The sequence below is a fragment of the Schistocerca americana genome, chromosome 3 (assembly GCF_021461395.2).
Source record: "Schistocerca americana isolate TAMUIC-IGC-003095 chromosome 3, iqSchAmer2.1, whole genome shotgun sequence".
Taxonomy (NCBI): Eukaryota; Metazoa; Arthropoda; class Insecta; order Orthoptera; family Acrididae; genus Schistocerca; species Schistocerca americana.
In genome coordinates this window covers 556,663,299-556,679,905 of record NC_060121.1, presented here as the reverse complement: position 1 = coordinate 556,679,905, position 16,607 = coordinate 556,663,299, and the positions used below count along the sequence as shown (strand labels likewise).

At 36.8% G+C, this 16,607-nt stretch overlaps 1 protein-coding gene across 1 annotated transcript in view; it reads left to right on the top strand.

Annotated features, from left to right (window-relative positions):
* The window catches only part of LOC124605709 (nucleoporin Nup188), a 271,799-nt gene extending 259,572 nt beyond the window's left edge, over positions 1 to 12,227 (top strand). The window contains exons 24-25 of the mRNA XM_047137581.1: positions 7,850 to 8,068; positions 11,332 to 12,227. Coding sequence (XP_046993537.1) covers positions 7,850 to 8,068; positions 11,332 to 11,979 — 867 coding nt within the window. The 3' untranslated portion in view covers positions 11,980 to 12,227. The remainder of the gene's footprint in view (positions 1 to 7,849; positions 8,069 to 11,331) is intronic.
* Positions 12,228 to 16,607: the final 4,380 nt, after the last annotated feature.

Here is a 16,607-nt window from a genome sequence, read left to right as displayed (position 1 = left end):
AACTTGCTCTTTTCTCACGTGATATCCTGGGACATGGCCTGAAGAGCAGCAGGCAAATTCCCTATTCCTAGATTTCTGGAAAGCATTTGACACAGTACCCTGCTGCATACTGTTAACAATGATATGAGCATATGAAATAGTTTCTCAGATATGCGAGTGGCTCAAAGACTTTTGAAGTAATAGAACCCAGTTCATTATTTCGGAATGTTGTATTTATCAGGGGCAAGGATATCGTCAGTCGTGTCCCAGGGAAGTTTGATAGGACCAATCTTGTTCTCTGTATACATAAACAATCTTACAGATGGGGTGACCAGCAGTCTGTAACTATTTGTTGATGATGCTGTGGTGTACTGGAAAGTGTCATCTCTAAGTGGCTGTAGGAAGACATATGAGGGTGGTTTGGTACGTCTGGTAAATAGCAAGAAAAGGCATTTGTTTCATAAACAACTCATTGTACTTTTCTACGTAGTCTCTTTTGAGAGATATACACTTGGTGTAGCGATATTCCAGCTTTTTCATCCCATTGGAAGAATAGGTTTTGTCAGACGCTGCAAAATACTCATTGACTGAGACTATCAGTTTCTCATTTGATAAAAATTTCTTCTCAGCAAGACAAATTTTCAAGTTAGGGGCTAAGTCTGGTGAATAGGGTGGATGAGAAACTAATTCAAATCCCAATTCATGCACTTTCGCCATTGTCAACGCTGATGTGTGGGGTGGTGAATTATCCTGGTGAAAGAGAATTTTTTTGCGTGCTAAGCTTGGTCTTTTATCAGCCAACGCAAGTTTCAAATAGTCCAATAAAGAAGCATAATAGGGTCCTGTTATGGTTCTGCCTTTTTCCAAGTTATCTATGAGAATTATTCCTCAGGAATCCCAAAAAACAGTGGCCTTCAACCTACGAGTTGACAAACTGTTCTTTCTGAAATTTAGACAGCATTGTCCATGGAGCACAGCGAATTGATGCTATACTTCGGGTAAAACAACAGTCAAGATTGCAATTACATTTGTTTGTTATGACCGATTCCAGCTTATGTTAAAGCCATTCTCATATTTTATGGGCTCCCTCTGGCTGGTGCTGGTAGCTCCTCAGTTTTTCATGTGATACCATGATCGTACACTCAACCTTGAGTGTACGATGGTGGTATTATGTGCAAAACTGAGGAACTGCCAGCACCAGCCATAGGGGGCCAAAAAAAGAAATCTGAGGATGGCTGTAATATAAGCTGAAACTGGTCATAATAAACAAACGTTATTGTGATCTCAGCTGTTGGTTTACACAAAATGGGCTTTGCCTTCTGTGGTGTGCTATCATCAGTCTTTGTCCATTGTTTTGATTGCTGTTTTGACCCTGGTGTATAAAGATGTTTCATCAACAGTCACAGATCAGCACAAAAATTTCTATGAGTCGCATTGAAATATTGCCAAATATTGTGATGAAATATCCTGCTGGATGCACTTTTGGTTGACTATGAGCAGTCACGGAACCCATCTCTCACACAGTTTCTTCATAGCCAATTCTCCATGCAGTATATTATGTCCCTGCTTAGTTGAGATGCCTACAGTCTCAGCAATCTCACGAATTTTTATTTGGTTGTCTTGCTTTACCACATAAAGGCATTTTGTTAATGGTTTCCTTTGTGGTGACCTCATTTGGACAGCCGGAGCATATTTCATCTTCAATGCTTCTCTGACCACATTTACATTCATTAATCCAAAAGAAAATGGTCTTCAGTGATGCTACAGAGTCCACATGAACTTCATCCAGTTCTGTTTTGATTTGAATGGCAGTCCAGCCCTTCAAATGAAAATGTTTAATAACAGCACAAAACTTGGTTTTCAGTCCCAGTCAACACACTGAACAATTCAGATGGCTGTTGGTAATGAACTGTACATTGTTGAAATTCTTTATGAGATTCTTGGAACAATCCAGCATACCAACCATGAAGGTGCAACAAAAATGTTGCATTCTTTCATGGAAATTTGCCAGGCTTATCAATCCATCATCGTAGGATGATTTGGACATAACTTCCATTTGGTATGATGAATGGCAGCTTGCACTACATGTGGGGAAAATGTAAATGAATGCAGATTTGTAAAGTTCAAATACAGTGTTGCTTGGCCCAGTCACATCTGTTAAACATCAAAGTTTAACATTACAAGGCAATGTAAAATGAAACTAGCAGCTAATGGAAGATGAATAGTCAGCTTCTGCTTATTGGAAAACTTCTAGAATAGTGTAGCTCATCTGTAAAGGAGACTACATACAAAACTCTTTTTATAACCCATTCTTGAGTACTACTTATATGTTTGGAATTCTCACCAGGTTGAGTTAAAGGAAGACATTGAAGTAACTCAGAGGTAGGCTGCTAGATTTGTTACCACCAAGTACGATCAGCACAAGAGTGTTATAGAAATTCTTCTTTAACTCAAATGAGTGGTTTTATTTTTGTGAAACACTGCTGAGAAAACTTAAAGAACTGTCATTTGTGGATGACTGAGATAACATGCTGCCACCAAGACATAAGGACCTAAGAAACAAAGTAGAGAAATCGGGGATCTTCTGGAAGCATATAGGCGGTCATTTCTCCCATGCTCCGTTTGTGAGTGCAACAAGAAAGGGAATGATAAGGAGTTGTACAAGGTACACTCTGTCATGAATCTTATGTTGGGTTATGGAGTATATATGTGGGTGTAGTTTGTGTGTATTGTCCTTTGATGGGCATTTTCATGCTGTTTTAGTAATTAACATGGCATTCTGCTGAATTTGAAATGAAATGATATTTTGTATTATCTCATAGCAGTATGAGTAAATCAGTTGTGCCAAAGGAGGTCATATCTGTCATTTAACTAGGGTAGTGGGAAAGTCAGAATTTGGAGATTAGTCAGGCACAGAGACTCCACACCACTAAAACTATTCTCAGCAGTGTTCATATCTTTAAACTGGGAAAAGAAAATTTGCAAAATACAGTTGCTCCATTTTATTTTAAATTCTTGAAGTAATATGGGCCATATTTGGTACTACTACAATTTATGCTGTTAAGAGGTTGAATTACTCGTGTTCTATTGGCAAAAGAAATTGTGTTGTATGAAGATCGAATTTCTAACTTTAAAGGCACTAGACTTGTGTGAAAGGAAATTGGAGAGTATGAGGAAGTATTTTGATTAGTAAAAGGGGGGGGGGCAGTGGAGAAACGAGGAAGGGCTAAAATCTTTAGATTTTTGTAAAAGGAATGAGCTAGTAACACTAATTTGGAAGAAGGGAAGTAAAAGGGTTATATGGTTACAGCTAAGATTTGTTGAGTAAAAAAGTGTTGCACTACATTTTATATGACCAGGACACAAAGAGAACTGTCACAGAATCAATGTACTACCTTCTAAAGCCTTATATGGTGATCACTGTTTTTAACGGTGACAATCAGAGGGACTAAAGAGCAATAGGGGGAAGAAAGACGGGGAAGAAGATAAAACTGTGGAAGCTGAAAGAAGGGAAATGTAAAGAATAATTTCAGAAAATAATAAAGAGCAACTGTCGAGAAATGAAATGCAGTCAGTAGAGGAGAAAATGGAGAAGGTCAGGTATGGTGACGGTGGAAACAACATGTACAGAATAATCAGTGTTGATAAAAGGTGAAAAGAAGCATGCTGGTGGAATGTTACAGTAAGAGATGAAATTACAAAGAAAAATGAATCAATCTGTATATTGTTTCAGGAAAGAACAGGGGAAGCAAGGAAGGAATACATTGAGAAGAAGTAGGTGATGATGAGAGTTGTAGCATGAGAGAGGAGGAAATTGGTGAAATAGTGGACAAATATGGTGGAAGAGGGCACTGAAGGGAGTAGAAAGTCCTCTATGGAATGGTGAAGACTAGGAAGAGAGGCATGATGGAAAATGTTAGACTGATAAATAAGGAAGGGAAGGAAGATGTGAATGTACAGAAAAGCAAGGAGACATGGAAGGAATATTTTGAAATGTTTCTAAACCTAAACCACAATGGAAATGTGAAAGAGAAAAATCAGGAGCGAGGGGATGTAGAGGATTTTAAGAAGGACTTCACTTGAACATAAGTGGAGGAAGTGATAAAAACCATGAAAGTAGGAAAAGCATCCGGATTGGATGAAGTAAGTATGGCGATGGTGAGAGTAGTCGGCATTGTTAGAGTGCAGCGGCTCTTTCAGATCATGGGAACAGTACAGAGAGAAAGGAAGACATCAGATGACTGAAAGAATGAAAATATGGTGCCATAGTTGCAGGAAACTACATCAAAATTATAGAGGAGATTGTTAGCACAGCGACTATTGTTTTAGTTTCCATTGACACAACACCAGAGAAAAAATGCACGAACAGTGCAGCCATCAAAAACCCTGCACACAGGAGTGGCACCATACTGTCTTTTCAAGTAAGTCCTCGTTCTGGGCACACAATCATTATAGACATATCCATGTGTGGAGGCTCCTAGGAGAATAAACATTGTCAGATAGCTTTTGTCATAGTTATCCAGTCCCAGCGTCTGATGTGATGGTATGAGATGCCATTGATTATATGACTCGATCTCTTCTGGTTAGCATAGCTTGTAATTTGGACAGTAACCATTACATTTTTGACATGTTAAGGCTGATGACTGTGCCCTATCTTTGAGGACTCCGTGATGTTACCTTTCAGTAGGGTAATGCAGGACCACGTGTTGAAGACCACCTGTAGTCTTTGTTGTTCTGACCTACCTAAATACTGAGGCTATTGGACTGTTGCAAAGAGTCTGGCTTGCCACTACTTGCCAGACACTGTGATTGATGAACTCCAGTATTGAGCTGAAACAAGGAATGATGTATGTGTGTCTGTTATTCAAGCTTAGTTCAATTCTGTGCTCATCCAGATTAAAACTGTTGTTCTTGCTAGAGATGACATCTCATAGGAGGAGGTCCCCAGTGTTGGGATTGACATTTTGAAGCCACCTGTATGGTGATGTAGGTTCAGGTCGCAGGTATCACACCCTGCAGCCATTCACCCTGGTGGACCCTTCTTCGTGAGTGACTGACGTGAAGAAATTTTGGAATTTTGTGTGATCATCTGTAGCTTTAAAAAATGATGTGTTATACAGATTGGTTCCGTAGCATAATGGTTATGGTACATACGTCACATGTAAAAAGTTGTGGGTTCAAATCTCATTGGGTGCTTTATTTTTAAATATTCATCCAAATTTCTTTGATCATTATTTTTATTCAATTCATCGGTTTAAATGTAATTTTTCTTATTTTTTTCACATAATTTTAATCACCATATTAACTTTTTCAGTTGCTCTCATTTTTTCTTCTTATCATTCTTTTTTCTATTCACGGTCTATGTGCATATGAATTTTATTATTTTTATTTATCTATCATAACATTTTAAACATTTGAAACTGCCTATCTACCAGTTAACAAACAAAAAATGAAATAATCTACTTATATTGACCGAGCAGTGGTGTCAAAATGTATGATTAAAATGATTGGCAGATGAATAGAAACACAAAATTACATTTAAGCCAGTTAATTGAATAATAATAATAATAATAATTATTATTATTATTATTATTTCTTTCTTTTCTCAGACGTTATGTCTGGTCAAAAATGTAAAGTGACGCAGACCTTGATCAAGCGTGACTTCCTTTTAACTGTACGGTATACGTTATATTGCATTTAGGAATTTTTGGGTAATTGAACATGTATCAATAATTACGGATTTCTGTAGTTGTATATATAAGTTTGGATGTAGCTGTATTGCATTGATGTACTGGTGGATATTGTGTGGTATGACTCCTGTAGTTGATAGTATAATTGGTATAATGTCAACTTTATCCTGATGCCACATGTCCTTGGCTTCCTCAGCCAGTTGGATGTATTTTTCAATTTTTTCTCCTGTTTTCTTTTGTATATTTGTTGTATTGGGTATGGATATTTCGATTATTTGTGTTAATTTCTTCTTTTTATTGGTGAGTATGATGTCAGGTTCGCTATGTGGTGTTGTTTTATCTGTTATAATGGTTCTGTTCCAGTATAATTTGTATTCATCATTCTCCAGTACATTTTGTGGTGCATACTTGTATGTGTGAACGTGTTGTTTTATAAGTTTATGTTGTATGGCAAGTTGTTGATGTATTATTTTTGCTACATTGTCATGTCTTCTGGGGTATTCTGTATTTGCTAGTATTGTACACCTGCTTGTGATGTGATCTACTGTTTCTATTTGTTGTTTGCAAAGTCTGCATTTATCTGTTGTGGTATTGGGATCTTTAATAATATGCTTACTGTTATATCTGGTGTTTATTGTTTGATCCTGTATTGCAATCATGAATTCTTCCGTCTCACTGTATATATTGCCTTTTCTTAGCCATGTGTTGGGTGCGTCTTGATTGATGTGTGGCTGTGTTAGATGATACGGGTGCTTGCCATGTAGTGTTTTCTTTTTCCAATTTACTTTCTTCGTATCTGTTGATGTTATGTGATCTAGAGGGTTGTAGAAATGGTTATGAAATTGCAGTGGTGTAACCGATGTATTTATATGAGTGATTGCTTTGTGTATTTTGCTAGTTTCTGCTCGTTCTATAAAGAATTTTCTTAAATTGTCTACCTGTCCATAATGTAGGTTTTTTTATGTCGACAAATCCCCTTCCTCCTTCCTTTCTGCTTAATGTGAATCTTTCTGTTGCTGAATGTATGTGATGTATTCTATATTTGTGGCATTGTGATCGTGTAAGTGTATTGAGTGCTTCTAGGTCTGTGTTACTCCATTTCACTACTCCAAATGAGTAGGTCAATATTGGTATAGCGTAAGTATTTATAGCTTTTATCTTGTTTCTTGCTGTCAATTCTGTTTTCAGTATTTTTGTTAGTCTTTCTCTATATTTTTCTTTTAGTTCTTCTTTAATATTTTACTATTATTATTATTATTATTATTATTATTATTTTTATTATTATTATTTTTATTATTATTTTCCGCCCTCCCCCTCGATTACTCACTAACAAAGGACACTAGGGTGAATGGCTGCAGGGTGTAATACCTGTGAGCTTAACCTACCTCATCGTATAAATAGTCTCAAAAAGTTTGTGCCACTGGTGGGGACTGCTCCTTGTCAGTGTACAAATTTTTGCACCCTGGATAACCTCAAATCAGCTACAAGTTTAGTAATGTATTGTTCCTACAGTACCATATATGGACAAAAAATGAAATTGCGTTATTTATTATGCTTCCTTATGTCACTATTTTAATGGCCAGATGTGTATTATTGTACGACTCAGATTCATATTTTAATATGTGTATTAAACTAATGAAAACACCCCCTCCTTTCCACATACTGTTTACTCTTTTTAAATTTTCACATGAACTTATATATTCACTAATGTGCAAAGGATTCGGAAGCTTTTTTTGTATTGTAACACAAAGAAGACATAGGGTACTCTAGTATATATAAAACATAAAAGAAAGCACTTCGTCCTCAGGCCACAAGTGCCCCATTGGGGCCATCTGACCACCATGTCATCCTCATGTTGATAGGAGGAGCGTGTGGTCAGCACACCACTCTCCCGGTCATTATGATGGTTTTCTTTGACTGGTGCCACTATTATTCGGTCGGGTAGCTCCTCAGTTGGCATCATGAGGCTGAGTGCACCTTGAAAAATGGCAACAGCACATGGTCACCCATCCAAGTGCTGGCCATGCGTCTAACTTCAGTGATCTGACAGGAACCAGTGTATCCACTGCGGCGACGCCGTTGCCACTCTAGTATATACCTTTAATTTATTGTAGGAAACTTCACAGCAACTAGATGATGTTACTCACTCCTCATAACCGGCTCATTGCTGAATGTTCTAGGGTAGTCGAACAGGACAGTCCACTCCAAGCACATCTGTGCGGTATAGCACAGTATCATCTGGTCTGAGTACAGTGTGGGTGTCAACACTTAATAAACAAAAGTGCACTGTGCTATTGGAGTTATGCCTTGAACTTGTTATCACTCAGGGGCTCCTTCATTCAGCAGAGCTCCCACAGATTAAGAGAGAGATGTTCCACAGAAACTTGAGCATGGAAATGGTGAGTAATAATTTAAGAGAACTAATTTACATTTTTTCCCCGAGAACAGATGATTTTGAACTAGTTATATGCAATCATTTTCTTAAAATGTAATTATTTTATCCATTTTTTAAAGTTGTTTACCTTCCACATAAGTAATTAAAAATGTGTTGCAAGTTTTCAATAACAGAAGTAGGTTATTTGTTGGATAGAGAATATCCATGTTAGGGTTTTGTGTCAACAAAAATAATCAATTTTTGAAAATGTAATGTAATTGTATGGATAAAAAATCCACTCACCAAGCTGCAGCAGGAGTAAACTTACCAAAGAGTAAAGAAATGTGTAAGCTTTCAGAGCCAGTGGCTCCTCCCTCTGGCAGAAGGATTGATGAGGAAGAAAGAGGGATGAAGGAAAATGACTGGCAAGGTTTAGAAAATGGGGAGAGTTCAGAAAAGTTGTCCAGAACCCCAGTTCTGGAGAGCTTTACCCACCCTGTAGAACGCCATATCAGGGGAGAGTTACCTGTGCAGTAAGTGTCCCCCAACCTGGGATTCAGGACGACTTTTCTTAACTTTCCCCATTTCATAAACCTTGCCGGTCCATTCCTTCATCCCTGTACCTTCCTCTTCAACCGTTGCGAGAAGAAGGAGCCATTGACTCTGAAGTCTTACACATTTCTTTAACCTTTGTGCATGTTTTCTCCTGCCTGTTATAGTTTTTGTTATTTTGAATGGGAAAATTACGTTTAAGTGCTTATACTTTGCTGTCTTGGTTAAAATCAGTAATCTGATCATTTTATCCAATACCTGTCACAGTACCATTTTATTTGGACTTCCAAGGGTTTCTTGTCATGTAAGACATGAAATAACAAATAGGGGCTGTAGAGGAGTATGTTTAATAATGAGCAAGAAAACAGGAATGCAGTTAAGTGTCTATGAACAATGTAGTGACTGGGTTATCACATTCAGGATTGATGCTAAGCCAACACCAACCACAGTAATACGAGTTTATAAGTCAACTAACTCTACATAAGATTGAAAGAATATTCTGATAATTCAGGGAGACAAACATTTAATTTTGGTGGACTGCTGAAGTTCGATAGTAGGAAAAGGCAGAAGACAAAATATAGTAGAACATGGACTGAGAGAAAGGAATGAAAGGGAAAGCCACCTAATGGAAGTTGCAGAGAAAACTTGCTAGCATATTGTTACAGGAGCAGATTTGAACACTGACCATAATTTATTGGTTATGAAATGCTGATTAAAACTGAAGAAATTGCAGAAAGATAGGAAATTAAGGAGATGGGGCCTGGTTAAACTGAAAGAACCAAAGAATGTTGGTTAGTTCCATAGGAAGCATTTGGGGAGCAAATGACTCAAAAGAGCAAATAAATACAATAGAAGACGAAGGGGCAGGTTTGATAGATGACAAAGTTAAGAAATGGGATAGGCAGTGCAAACCAGCCATAGCTAGAGGAAAAATCCAAAGCTGTATAAGCATATATAATAACGGACAAGATAGATGCCTAGAGAGAGAGAGAGAGAGAGAGAGAGAGAGAGAGAGAGAGAGAGAGAGAGAGGAGGAGGAGGAGGAGGAGGAGGAGAGAATCGCCTGTAAAGAGCCTGAATGATAAGCAAACACTAAGCAAAACAGGAAAGCTTGAAGGCAATGTCATGGAAAAGGACGTAGATGAAGATGACATCAGAGAAATGATAGTATGAGAAGAATCTGACAGTGCACAGTAAGACCTAAGTCGAAACAAGGCTCTTGATGTAGTAGAAATTCCATCAGAATTATTACCATTGGGCCTATGGCCTTTGATTTTACCTCTTCCCATTTCCTGTGCCCTTGTTTCCCATAAGCCCTATATAAAAAGTATATGACAATATTTTAATTTGTCTGATTAGCCATTTGATAACATGAGATATATATCATTGACATATTTGATACCATTTCATGATGTGCAGAATGCATATTACTTAAGTTTTTTATTTCATAATGATTAATGAAACTCTTTGTGGATTAATTATCACATCTGAAGATGGCAATAAATTGCCAAAATGGATAATGTGAATTTGTATTAATCAGAGAATCCTGACATAATAAATTATCATGTAAACATTTATAAGGTTGCATGTTTCCATTTCACGGTATGCCAGTTCTTAAACCACAAAGAGATTTTGTAATAAATTTGAAATTATTTGCTGTAAAATTGTTCAGTTTCCTTTCAAATATAAATCTTAGATGTTTTGATTCTTACTGAAGATTTGAAACATATTTTGTAAGAGAGTACTGGATGAGGGGTATAGAATTTTTTAGGGAATTGATGAATTTTATTTTTAAATAAAAGGAGGGGGGGAGGGGGGTGCTAGCAGAATTACCACAAGAGTAGCAGCTGTAGAGGATAAGCCCAGGGGTAGACCTTGGGACAATGTTTTTTTATCAAAACAACATGGCATTAATCAGCATTGTTGTCACAGGAGAATTTACCAGATATTGTGAAAGGGCTAACATCTAAACATCGGTGTTCTACAGCTTTCTCAGCTACCAATGACTTCAGTGATTAGCTCATATCAAAGGTACAAATTTTATGAAAATGCTTGAGGCCTTTCATGTGGAGAACTTTCTGTTACTGTACTGTCTGCTGGAAGACTCACCTTCATGTTAGACATTCTTCTAAGAAAAAGGTTAAGCTGCGACATCATCCCTAGTCATTTTTGGGAACATAATGAGACAAAATGTATGGCTGCTGGTTATATGAAATATAATGGAAGCAACGGAAGAGAAAATGAACCATACGGTGAAGAGAGCAAGCTGCTCTCAAAGTGCTTTGCAATTTTATCTGTCTGAATGCGCAGTATATTGCCATATTCATTGATCTTGTTAGCTATACACACTGTGATGTACCATCATGACTTGAAACAAACATACTTATTTCTGTGTAATGTATCACAGTTCCATGCACACCATTTTGGGAATTAAATTATTGGCAAATGGATTATCATCATTATTGTTTATGTGATACTATCAATATTTCCAATAGTTATGCTATTAGTGATAGACTCAAAGCAAAAAAGTTCTGTTAACCTAGATTCTGTTCTCATTAATTAAATTCTTTCTACATTAAGATAAAGTAATTGTTGTGTCTGTAATAAGGAAAATAATGAAATAAAAAAGAAGTGTGTTCTTTAGTTTATCATGGAGTTATGAAATGTAGTCACTGTATTCAGTTTATTTGTATCCTGATGATCAAGAATTTTAATTTCTTTTCTTCCATTTTTCAGACGCTTTTTCTGGATTACACTAAACGATTTGCAAGGGAAACTTCTGTTAGTAAGTCTGACACTACAGGTAATGTGGAATCTGTTCCTAGAAGTCTTGCTCGAGGTTTTGATGTTGATCAAATTGCAGCAGCAATGGTTCCTCTGAAGCGTAGTCTTAGTGATCCAAATAGGACCTTACGTCGATCTTTAAATGCAGAGAGTCCAAAGACTAAAGAGGAGGAAAGTGTGCAAAAGAACTTACCTCACAATTTTCCTGGCAGAAATATTGGATCACCATTAAAGTCACCAGGATCACCATCACCATTTCGCAGAGTTTTGACAGACACACCATATTTTCGTCAAGATCGTGACCATGCACAATTGCCATCAGATGGAGATCGTACCTTTCTGCAGTGCAACGAACAACAGTCCACAAATGTTCCAGTTATGTCTACTCCAGGAAAGTCACTAAGCACTGAGTTACAAAAAATGTTTGAAAAGTTGATAAAACCACAGACTGCAAAAGTTATTAAGGAGTCTCAGTTGCCGACTCTCTATGAAGACATTTCTCCTACTCGTGCAAGAACACAGCTGATTAATTTTAAAGAATGTTCAAGTGAGAATTATTGTCAGTTGATGGCATATATTATTAACAGCATTTTTAGTTAAACTGTTGTGAAGCACATTTTTGTGAATGTTGGAAAACATAGGTGAGTGAATTTCTTGTCCATTTGTCCCAGTCTTCTGTGTGTGATGTATTACTGACTGTCATTATTTGAAAGTGATACCAGTACTGAACTGAATTTGTACTGCTACACCCAAGAGAATGATAAATGTCTGCCTGTAATGTGATTTTATTGAAAACATTTTGTACAAAAAAAAAAACATTTTTTATAAAATAAAAAAGATTTGGTTTATCTATGGTAAAGTGCACTAGCGATAGAAAAATGCAGTACTTCCTAACTGTATTCCTCTTTAATGGGAGTGATTTCTTTGCATGTGTCTTATGATCACTGTGCTCATTCCTGTAAGTGACAACAAAAATAATTTCTTATAATATATTTAGTTAACTTTGTTTATGTGAAGAAGATTTAGGAATTACAAAGGAACTACTATAAAATAATTGTAGCTGAAGAGTTAATTTCAACAGGTTTACAGTTTATACCATTTCTGGAATAAAAGTTCCAAAGAAAAACATACAGTACACTCCAAAGGGTGTTATGCAAGTTAATGACATAAAAGTGATGATCTCTATTGGAATATGTATTATTACAATGTGGGTTTTATGAACAGTTTTAAATGTACCCAGTCACCCATCTTTACCACAGTACTGTTTGAAAGTATTAGCAGTAAGCTGCAAGAAAAATGTAATGGAACTTCATCCATACCACAACTCTAGTGAACACAATGTGCTACTAAAAAGTTCATCATACTCTGACATTATATGACACAGCATATGTTTGATTGTCATGATTTCTAGATGCAGAATGAAATTTTCACTCTGTAGTGGAGTGTGCACTGATATGAATCTTTGTGACAGATTAAAACTGTGTGCCGGACCAAGACTCGAAATCAGGACATTTGCCATTCACGGGCAAGTGCTCTGCTGACTGAGCTACCCAGTCATCACTCACAACTCGTCGTCACAGTTTTACTTCTGCCTGTACCTTGCCTGTGAAAGGCAAAGGTTCCTAGTTCAAGTCTTGGTCTGGCACACAGTTTTAACTTGCCTGGAAGTTTTGTGATTTCGGTTGTTTTATGTACTGTATGTTTATTTTTTTAAGATAGCACATGTGGATGCAGCATGAAGAAGAATAGTCTTACAACTTGACACAGCCCAACTAGCATATTATAGACTGTTTAAAATTAGTTGTGACTTTTGACAGATCAGTACAGAGTACGGGAGGGAAGTGTAGTTGCCAGCATGTGCTGGGCATGTCAGCAGGTGACAATAATGCCAGGTCTACTCAATGCAGAACCTGTCAAACTCACTTAACTGTATGAACAGCAAGCCGTGCGAGCCAGCTGATCTGCAGTCTTTATCAAATGATTTTAGAGAAACTATTCAACAGTAAACTCAGATTCTCAAACATCTTATTGCTTAATTCATCAGCTTCATGGTGAATTGCCTATCATTTTGGTAATGGTCATAGCTATTGTGATATTCCAAATTTAGGTAAACTACTGCAAGAAATTCTTATAGTTTGCAATGAAAAATAGGGGTCACTAAAAATTTTCATTTGATTCCTGTTAGGTCATATATTGCTGTGTATGAAATGTAGATAACATTTTGAACTATTCTTTAAAATTGGAAGGATATCACTACCTGCCTTCAATATCAAGAAAATGGAATGTATGTAAAGCATTCCATTGCAAATGCATGTACCAGTGAAAATGTCAGAATGAAACATTCAAAAATTTCATATATCTCATAAACAATCTGAGGTAACAAATTAGTAAATGGTAGCACACAAAGAGGAGAGTATTTTGGCCATGTGATTAATATGTGAAACTTCCATATCTACTGTGATTTTCAAGCAACAATAGATTTTTTTCAACGAAAGAATGTAATTTTTAAGGACATAAGTGGCTGGTAAAAGAAGAATTGCTGCGAGTTTTGTAACATTATAAGAGGAGAAGCTATATGTTTATTTTTATACTGAGACTGGACTTTTTCATATATGGACCTGTCTTCCCCTCAGTTGCTGGTTTAATAATACAATGTTCCAGGATTCTGTCGCAATTTCAATTGCATAAGGATGTTGTTGAGATGACTATTTGTAAACTCTGCTATATTTTGGCAAAAGAAGTAGATTTTAACATGGCAACAAGAGAAGCTACGTGTTACTCATAACTCATCAGAATCCTTTATGAATCTATGCTCCACAACAACCATCTTGTTATGGTTGACAACACAGAAACAGGGCTCTGGTGTAACATTTGCAATGGCTTCTTTTTCAGCCTCACAGAATATAAATTTCTTGTTATTTTTCACCACATTACTTTTCATCTAAGTCCATGTATTCTCAGTCAGATTTAAATGAGCATGATATTCCTTTAGGGTCAACCTGGTACCTTGAACTTTTTATCTTGTACAGCACTACTAGTTCCATTAACTCCATCTTATAATGCTAGGTTCAACTTTATCCAATGGAACATTTCTTTGTACCCAAAGCAAAATATCTGCTTTCCTCCACTGCATTGTTGGCACTTTACCCACCCCCAATAGAGTGGTATGGCACATTGTCCATTACTATTGTCAAATTTGGAAGAAAATTTTGCAGCGGAACATTATCTTCACAGACAGTGAACATTTTCGTGGATGACAACTTTTATTGTGAATCTCGTCCTTAAATGTGCTGCACTGTTATTATTAATCCAATGCCAACACAAAACAGTTGTTCACGATACCTGATAACTGTAGAATACTTCAACACCAGCGAATACGACTTTACAGTGAGAGCAAATCAACGTAGATGCATCTAATGCATGAGACCACGTCAGACTATTTATACATGGTGTGGCAACAGTGGCGCATTACCAACCTCTCAGGTGAATCAAAAATAAAAAGTCACAACTAATTTTAAACACACAACGGACTCCCTTTACATGTACTGTCTTCCGTAGATTTAGGTGCTTACTTTGCTAAAGAATGATTGTTTAATTGTGGTACATATTAATTTGTTAATTTATGACATTCACTTTATAATCAACATCTACATGACTACTCTGCAATACACACTTAAGTGCATGGCAAAGGATTCTTCAAGCCACCTTCAGACTATTTCCCTACCCTCCCACACTCTAACATTGGATGGGAAAAATCAACATGTAAATCTTTCTACTGAAGTTCTGATTTCTCTTATTTTATTATGATAATTTCTCCCTATGTAGACTGATAACAAAATATTTTTACATTCAGAGATGAAAGTTGGTGTTTGAAATTTCATGAAAAGATATTGTCGCAGTGAAAAACACCTCTGTTTTAACGATTGCCATCCAAACTCGCTTATCATATCAGTGACAATCTCTACCCTAGTTTGTGATAATGCAAAATGAGTTGCCTTTTGAATTTTTTTTAGTGTCCTTCATCAGTCCTATATGAATGATACAGTACAGCAATACTCCACCAGAAGACAGACTAACGTGGTGTAGGCAGTCTCTTCAGTAGACTTGATGCATCTTCTAAGCATTCTCCTAATAAAACATAGTGTTTGGTTTGCTTTCCCCACAACATTATCTATGTGGTTGTTCCAATTTACATTGTTTGTAATTGTAATTCCTAGGTATTTAATCAAATTGATGGCCTTTAAATTTGTGTGATTTGTCATGTAAACAAAATTTAACGGATTTATTTTTGTACTCATTTGAATAACCTCACACATCTCCAAACTGAGAGACAGTGTCACTTGTTGCACTATAAGGATATCATGGATATCACGTCTCAGTCATTTTGTAAGTGGTTTCAATCATCTGGGGACTTTAATATACCGTCAATGACAGCATAATCAAAGAGGATTGCTCAGATCTTCTTCAAAGTCATTTGTATTGGCTAGAAAGAGCAGAGGGCCTATAACATCTCCTAGGGGAACACCAGGTATCACTACTGTGATGTTGTTGTTGTTGTTGTTGTTGTTGTTGTTGTCTTCAGTCCTGAGACTGGTTTGATGCAGCTCTCCATGCTACTCTATCCTGTGCAAGCTCCTTCATCTCCCAGTACCTACTGCAGCGTACATCCTTCTGAATCTGCTTAGTGTATCCATCTCTTGGTCTCCCTCTACGATTTTTACCCTCCACGCTGCCCTCCAATGCTAAATTTTTGATCCCTTGATGCCTCAGAACATGGCCTACCAACCGATCCCTTCTTCTAGTCAAGTTGTGCCACAAACTTCTCTTCTCCCCAATCCTATTCAATACCTCCTCATTAGTTATGTGATCTACCCACCTAATCTTCAACATTCTTCTGTAGCACCACATTTCGAAAGCTTCTATTCTCTTCTTGTCCAAACTATTTATCGTCCATGTTTCACTTCCATACATGGCTACACTCCATACAAATACTTTCAGAAACAACTTCCTGACACTTAAATCTATACTCGATGTTAACAAATTTCTCTTCTTCAGAAACACTTTCCTTGCCATTGCCAGTCTACATTTTATATCCTCTCTACTTTGACCATCATCAGTTATTTTGCTCCCCAAATAGCAAAACTCCTTTACTACTTTAAGCGTCTCATTTCCTAATCTAATTTCCTCAGCATCACGTGACGTAATTCGGCTACATTCCATTATCCTTG